General features: G+C 40.5%; 1 protein-coding gene across 3 annotated transcripts; it reads left to right on the top strand.

Moving 5' to 3' along the window:
• The first annotated feature begins 176 nt into the window (after positions 1–176).
• On the top strand, positions 177–8,407 carry LOC121574890 (protein shisa-4). Of its 3 annotated transcripts, XM_041887556.2 has the most exons (7): positions 177–771; positions 955–1,004; positions 1,764–1,840; positions 2,890–3,067; positions 5,501–5,637; positions 6,054–6,242; positions 6,425–8,407. In XM_041887556.2, the coding sequence occupies exons 3-7, from the start codon at positions 1,765–1,767 to the stop codon at positions 6,472–6,474; spliced, it is 630 nt and encodes a 209-aa protein (XP_041743490.1). In that variant the 5' UTR covers positions 177–771; positions 955–1,004; position 1,764; the 3' UTR covers positions 6,475–8,407. The 3 variants fall into 3 exon arrangements, with proteins under 3 accessions (XP_041743490.1, XP_045078786.1, XP_041743489.2); XM_045222851.1 differs by having other exon boundaries at positions 177–1,004; XM_041887555.2 differs by lacking the exons at positions 177–771; positions 955–1,004 and having other exon boundaries at positions 1,389–1,840.

Below are 8,407 nucleotides of genomic sequence, written 5' to 3'. Positions count from 1 at the left end.
CATTCGAAGCGAACCGAACGGAGACATCTCGAGAGGTGGTCTATGTTCGGTTTGCTTTAATTCCGTGGTCCGGTTCCCTATTTTAGAGCAATGTGAACACAAAGCTCCCCAGGTTCGCTTGTCACTATTCCTGCACCACACACTAGACTACTGCAACAGCGTTTCCCCTGCCATAACCCCTCACATTGGTGCCACAAAAGAGAGAAGATGATGATGTGCAGGTTTGTGGAAAAAATGTGTGCTGTTTTTGGATATTCATTAGCAATTGTCAAGGATGCACAGAAATGCCCAATTATGTGTGGCATTTTGTACAGACACTATGTTCAGATTATTTGTTTGCAATGTGTTATCTATAAACTAAGGGAGCTTCATAAACTGTTTATTCGATTTTGGGGTTTGAATAGTGTGAAGAATTAGCACTAACCACAAAGTCAACGCTAGCTCTTAAAGGGGCAGTAGCCTACATTGAGTGCAATTTTCAAGTACAGCATTATTTAATATGCAGTATTCTGCTATTTATTGTTACCAATAATATTTAAATGTTAATATTATATTTGGATTATAATTATCTAATCTTTTAACTAAATACAATCTATTAGCTTCCAAAATGTAAGTAGGTATATCTAGCTGTCCGATAACACGTTCTGATGGAATGGCTTGCCCTGTACTTTGTAAAAACCCAGAGTGCATTGAGTGAACGTCGGAAAAAGATCTTGGTTCCTTTCTAAACAAAGCAATGTGAATACAAAGAGGACTCGGCCCACAAAATAGGTGAAGTGAACTGGCAAAAGAGTTGCGCATTCAAGGGCAGAGTGAATACAAAGAGAATGGAGTAATTTTGCTTATTTTGTTGTATCTTTCCAAATCCAGATTTGTGTTCGTTGTCTGTAGTCTATGGCTGCTCATACCGTATGTTGTGATTTCTGTTGTTGGTTTGGTTGACATTTCCTTTAGGGCCTTGAAGCATTTGACACTTCATTGCAATCTCTTTCCAGAAGAATTTGGTGAGTGTTTCTTCTTCAAATGAATGATGTGCTGTCATAAGTGTTGGCAGTCACACGGTGCCTCTAATCAAATGTGAATTATAAGGACATAAAGCTGACATGCATTACATAAATATAATTTTTAGTTGTTCTTAGATTATCCTGCTTGTAAATTGGCTTTTGTGTAAGAGAATGGCAAATGCAGGACTTATATTGCCATAATTGTTTTATGATTGCAACTTTTATTAATATTTTGAATAATAAAAAAGATGCTAAAACGGAATAACTTGAAAAAAAATGCACGAGTAATTATAGGAAATATAGAACAACCATTGTATTGGAAATACTGATTTTATTTTGTGAACTACTGGTTTGGGGTAATTTACACATTTTTATACAGCGTACCCGTCTAAAAAGAACAGTCAGCTCAGCTGTCACTAAACGCAACAGGAGGGTTCTCATCCTGTGGACTGTAGGATGCTGTTCTGTCTGTTATCTTCCAAAAAATGCAAGATGGAATAATGTGCAATGTATTCCTTCCACCGGAGGCGGGGGAGGCGCTAAGGAATCCCATTGGGTCTCACTGGGTGAACGGCGTCACAGGCGATGTTATTCTACCCAGATGTTGTTGATCACTAACCTCGTTCCTGACTATCATGTAATTCCACAATTTGAGCATGATTATAGAGATTGTTATTTACAGCGGCGTATGGCGCGAAATAGCTGTTAAATCTGCCATTGATTTTGCGGAAAAATCAACAATTTATTCATTTTGCACAGTATGTTGACAGTGGGCAAGATGTCCCTTATCGCTATGGCTCTGCCGGTGATCACCGTCCTTCTCTCCGCCTGGCAGGGTAAGTATTGACAATGCTGCTTGGTTTTTCTAACAGGCCGCACTAGGCTACATTTCTTGATACATTGTGTACGTGTTGCAAGAATGTATCCATCCGTACATTGTAGCGGTCGAATCCACTCGACACCTAGGGCTTAAATGGATCCAGATGATGTCTGAACGTTCCAAGAGGTGTCAAAGCCATAGAAATAATATACATGAATTATATTTCTATGGTCCAGACAGTATTAATGCATTTTTAGTTTACCGCCTATATTACCAATATTTATTTATAGACCTTTTGATATGTTTATTAAATAAATTGATTTTTCTATTTAAGAATTGCTATTCAGATATGGTGGTCTCAAATGTGAAACGAATGATAGACAGATATTCCCACGCCTACGTAGACAACTGTTCTTCTGTTAAAGGCCTAACGTTATCTATTATTATTTAATTTCGTAGTTTTATCTTGAATAGATTGACCTGTTTATTGAAAATTAATTAAGTGAATTTTATTAATCACAAAATAAGCTGTAAATCAAACAATATTAGAACCCATTGGTGTCAAAACAATACATAATTGTCAGAAGTGATCAGGATAACAAATCTCATTTTAATTTGATTGATCAGTTGATTTAATCTAATTTACTGTTTTAATAAATGACATTATATATACAGTATATTGCACTAAATGGGGATTGACCTAATTCAATTCACATGGTTTCATATGACATGGGCTCAAAGAGATTCCTCTGTAGTCCCTTGGGCCAGAAGGAAATGACATTATTGAAGGAGGAACTTACTAATATGGGTTGGGAGGGACCTCTATGCAGGTGGCACAATGACTTATATCACCAGGCCCAAAATGACAGCCTGCTGCCTGTAACCGCTGATAATGTTTACTGTGTCATTCTCCAACCTCCTTCAAGTGTAATTACACAGTAGTTATTCAGCTGTTTGGTGTCTAAATCTATTAAGAACCCTGAGTTGTCTCAGGACGAGTGTAATCCGCTTTCTATTGCCTCTGTAAGACCACCCTTCTAAGTGTGTCTCTGTCTCTGTCTGCAGTGGGTGCCAGTGATGACTGCTTGTGGTATGTGGATAAAAATGGCACTTGGCACAACGGGGTCCCCTGTCCCCTCATGACCTTCTGTTGTGGGAACTGCCACAAGCGCTACTGTTGCCTGGATGGCCTCAAGAGGATTACTGAGAGGGAGCAGAAGCGCTGCATGCTCTTCCAGTTCAGGTGTGTGTAGGGGTGTGTGTGTGTGCGTCACTGGCTAAACATCAGAGCCTCTTACAATTAGTGAGTGCACACATTTTTCATACTGGCCCCCCGTGGGAAACGAACCCACAACCCTTGCGTTGCAAGCGCCATGCTCTACCAACTGAGCTACAGGAGGGGGGCCAGTATGAAAAATATTCCCTCTCGGAGATGTTGCAACACTGAAGATTTTACACAGCATTAAAAGCTTCCATCACGTAACACTGAGCACACTGGGAGCGTTGACACCCAACTGGAGGTCAGGGTGTTGTCCAGTAAGGAGAAAACATTTAAAATGGAGTGAAACACGGAGGTACTACTTTACTTGTCCAATAAGAAAAGTTTATTTTTTTGTTTTCCGTTCGTCCTACTGAACATGATCCAGTTAAGGTGAAGCAGAAGAACCCTCTGCACCTACTTCTATGTTACAGTGGGGGGAAAAAGTATTTAGTCAGCCACCAATTGTGCAAGTTCTCCCACTTAAAAAGATGAGAGAGGCCTGTAATTTTCATCATAGGTACACGTCAACTATGACAGACAAAATGAGAAAAGAAAATCCAGAAAATCACATTGTAGGATTTTTTATGAATTTATTTGCAAATTATGGTGGAAAATAAGTATTTGGTCACCTACAAACAAGCAAGATTTCTGGCTCTCACAGACTTGTAACTTCTTTAAGAGGCTCCTCTGTCCTCCACTCGTTACCTGTATTAATGGCACCTGTTTGAACTTGTTATCAGTATAAAAGACACCTGTCCACAACCTCAAACAGTCACACTCCAAACTCCATTATGGCCAAGACCAAAGAGCTGTCAAAGGACACCAGAAACAAAATTGTAGACCTGCACCAGGCTGGGAAGACTGAATCTGCAATAGGTAAGCAGCTTGGTTTGAAGAAATCAACTGTGGGAGCAATTATTAGGAAATGGAAGACATACAAGACCACTGATAATCTCCCTCGATCTGGGGCTCCACGCAAGATCTCACCCCGTGGGGTCAAAATGATCACAAGAACGGTGAGCAAAAATCCCAGAACCACACGGGGGGACCCAGTGAATGACCTGCAGAGAGCTGGGACCAAAGTAACAAAGCCTACCATCAGTAACACACTACGCCGCCAGGGACTCAAATCCTGCAGTGCAAGACGTGTCCCCTTGCTTAAGCCAGTACATGTCCAGGCCCATCTGAAGTTTGCTAGAGTGCATTTGGGTGATCCAGAAGAGGATTGGGAGAATGTCATATGGTCAGATGAAACCAAAATAGAACTTTTTGGTAAAAACTCAACTCGTCGTGTTTGGAGGACAAAGAATGCTGAGTTGCATCCAAAGAACACCATACCTACTGTGAAGCATGGGGGTGGAAACATCATGCTTTGGGGCTGTTTTTCTGCAAAGGGACCAGGACGACTGATCCGTGTAAAGGAAAGAATGAATGCGGCCATGTATCGTGAGATTTTGAGTGAAAACCTCCTTCCATCAGCAAGGGCATTGAAGATGAAACATGGCTGGGTCTTTCAGCATGACAATGATCCCAAACACACCGCCCGGGCAACGAAGGAGTGGCTTCGTAAGAAGAATTTCAAGGTCCTGGAGTGGCCTAGCCAGTCTCCAGATCTCAACCCCATAGAAAATCTTTGGAGGGAGTTGAAAGTCTGTGTTGCCCAGCGACAGCCCCAAAACATCACTGCTCTAGAGGAGATCTGCATGGAGGAATGGGCCAAAATACCAGCAAAAGTGTGTGAAAACCTTGTGAAGACTTACCTAAAACGTTTGACCTGTGTCATTGCCAACAAAGGGTATATAACAAAGTATTGAGAAACTTTTGTTATTGACCAAATACTTATTTTCCACCATAATTTGCAAATCAATTCATTAAAAATTCTACAATGTGATTTTATGGAATTTCTTTTCTCATTTTGTCTGTCATAGTTGACGTGTACCTATGATGAAAATTACATGCCTCTCATCTTTTTAAGTGGGAGAACTTGCACAATTGGTGGCTGACTAAATACTTGTTTTCCCCACTGTAGGTGACACTGTCTCATGATTGGGGCCCGTATTCATACCACAACTCAGATCAACCCATAGAAACTCATAGCAACCCATAGAAACTCATATAAACTAGGATTAGGTCCCCACTGTCCATATACCTTCATTTATTATGATCTAAAAGGCAAATCCGATACTCTGAGAAGCTTCGTGAATAGCTGAGCTGAGGCAGAGATGGGACTTGAAAGCTGTTCATAAACACTGAAACTGTGGGCTCAGAGTTACACTGGAAGAAAACAGTTGGTAGTTGGGAGACATTGATGCTTCTCTACTTAATGTTTAGAACGAGGTAAATCATCTCTTGCTATTACTCTGTGAATGTTTTTAGAAAGAATCAAACGTCTTCCCATCCCTCCCTCCCTCCTAGCCCTACCACCATCGCCGGCATGGCTTCGTCCGTCTTGCTCTTCGTGGCTATCATTGCTACCATGGTGAGCTGCTTCATGTGCTCCTGCTGTTACCTCTACCAGCAGCGACAGCAGCGTGGCAGGATGCCCTATGATGGTAACATGATGGATTGATATTAGCACAATGTGTTGATGTGATGAAGTACTGTATATGGTATGTGTTGTTTTTGGCAAATGTCTAATTTGGAGTTGTGTTTGTGTGTGTGTGGAGTTGTGTTTGTGTGTGTGTGGAGTTGTGTTTGTGTGTGTGTGGAGTTGTGTTTGTGTGTGTGGAGTTGTGTTTGTGTGTGTGTGGAGTTGCAGTTGTGTGTGTGGCGTTTCAGTTGGGAAGGGTTTTACGTCTGCCTACTTTTGTATTTTATAATGTCAGGCGTATTATAATGTGAAAAGGATTTGGGGCAAAGTGAAAATGGGGGTGGGGATTCATTGAATTAGTGAGATCCCAGTGTACTGTATTTCCATATTAACTCACTGATAAGGAAGCTCACTACAACCTTTATGCTTCAACCTCAGCCCAGCACATCCCTATGGCCAGCTACCCCGTGGAGCCAATGTATGACGCTTACGGCAAGCCGCTGGTGATGGGACATCCTGGTTACCCAATGGCACCTCAGTACCATGGCATGCCCCAGCCATACCCCATGATGCACCCCGGCCCGTACCCCCCGTACCCCATGGCAGACCCTGGCTACCCTCAGGGAGGTAAGAGGACAACCACACTTAGTTATTATTACTGAGTGACATGATTTTGATTAAAAATACACGTTTTGTCCTACCTGTGGTATACGGTCTGAAATACCACGGCTATCAGCCAATCAGCATTCTGGGCTCGAACCACCCAGTTTATAAATAGTAATTGACCTTTTTACTGTTGTGTGTTACAGCACCCCCTCCTTACTCGCCACCACAGTACACTACCCACCCCGGTCCCTGATGGGATGATAACATGTACATGGTGGGAGAGGAGAAAGACGAAGGAAGGACTGCGTCAGAAAGAGAAGGCGACCACGAGATAACTCAGCTCTCCTAGTGGTTGCCCAGTGAAAGATAACCAGAGGCACTTTCCTTTATATTCTAAATCCTTTAACGGAACAGAGCATGTGTTGAGTTGGGTTATCCTGTCTGTCCTGACACTGAACTGGATTCCTATTGACAGTCTGTGGAAAATGTCACACCAAGTGAGGTAACCAACCTGTATCCATGCACTCACTACCATTTGTTTGACATTAATTCTCTGCTTAAGACGTTTGACTTGAGGAATGGTCAACATCTGTTTTCACATGTTTGCTTGGCTTTAATCTGGTAGTGGACAGACTGAGGTCATACCTGCCTGCAGATAACAGGGTGTGTGGGAGCTGATTTGATTCTTATGTTGTATAAAAGGCAGAATGCTCAGAGTTGATGGCTCCTCTCACTCTTCTGGATCCCTTTAGCCAGCTCTCACTGCAGGTTCACATTCTGTGGGGATTTCTTTGCCCTCGCACGCTCAGCTTGTCTTTCGTAATAGAATAACATTCACTTTATTCATATTAGAATGTCAGTTATACATGTTCTGCTACATCCCAATGTGTCATCATAATCAGTTGTCAAAGTTGATGTATTAGTGGAATCTGTGTAAATGTTTATTTCCTGTAATATATCAGGCCAATGTATATTTAATAACTTAAATAACAAATCTGAGCCTTATGTCATCATGAATTCAAGATGAACGATTTCAATACGTATTTTGTAAAATATATTTTATGTTTAAGGTTTACATATTAACAAATAATTATTATCGTTGTAACATACTATCGCAACTTTTAAAAACATTGTACCATTAAATGCTTTGAGCATTTGTTTTACATGTTATATTTATTATTATTACATTTCTCTGTGAGCCATCGTTGTGCCCCTTGTGCGATGTTTGAACTGCACAGTAGGACATGACGTGTAGGGCATGTGTTGTACAGTTTAGTATTACCAGCCAGTGAAAGGCTCATCCAGGTCAAGTGTGTTGGATAAGGTGACATTCTATTTTACCCTCACTGAGATTCTTGATCGATTTTTCCATTGAAAACATAGTCGTTTGAAAGCACACTGAGATTCTTGGCATGAGAAAGGTGGAACAATCATGCGAAAGATCTAGTGATTCTCCCTATTCAGCTACTGTATATCAATGTAAAACAATGATATACTATTATTTATAAACACTATTGTAACTATTTCACAATTTGAATTACTGGATTACTTTGATATTTATTGTCAACATGTAAAGTAATATGCACAGTACATACTTGACTTTCTACTGGATTTGCTGATGGATTTGCTTAATGAATGCACTTATTTTATTGTGAACATTTTACAATTTTACCAGTGTAAATCAAATCTGTTACTAGTAGAACTGTTACTAGATCTTACTTGTTGGTTGTCTGTTGTTTCATGGATGTTGTAATATAATAAGTGCTGTTTTTTTCTAATAACATAAATTATAACTTTGGATTGTAAAATGCTGTAGTAGCGGTCATTAATTGCATGCTACTTATTCAAATACCAGTAGTTAAAAAACATATTTTTGATTTGTTGCCTTGGAATCAATGATATCATTACCTTGAGTTTGTGAAACTTGAGTTTATTTGGAGGTTTTGGTGATGAAGCCCTCAAGGTGGTTTCTGAATCTGTTCGGAAGGCAGAAAAGTAATAAGTATGTTAAGCAGAGGCGATTTTTAGCATGTATATCTTGGTAGGGCAAACCATTAAAAAAAATATTATGCATGCTATCAAAGCCACTACACGACACTAAACGATACATTAATTGCACCATAACGGTGACAAACGGTGCCCACAAACTGTTAGGGCCTACATAAAGCTGTCCCGACAGCAGAGTC

The sequence above is a fragment of the Coregonus clupeaformis genome, chromosome 10 (assembly GCF_020615455.1).
Source record: "Coregonus clupeaformis isolate EN_2021a chromosome 10, ASM2061545v1, whole genome shotgun sequence".
NCBI lineage: Eukaryota > Metazoa > Chordata > Actinopteri > Salmoniformes > Salmonidae > Coregonus > Coregonus clupeaformis.
The sequence above is the reverse complement of the archived record's forward strand: the minus strand, read 5'-3'. Positions and strand labels throughout refer to the sequence as shown.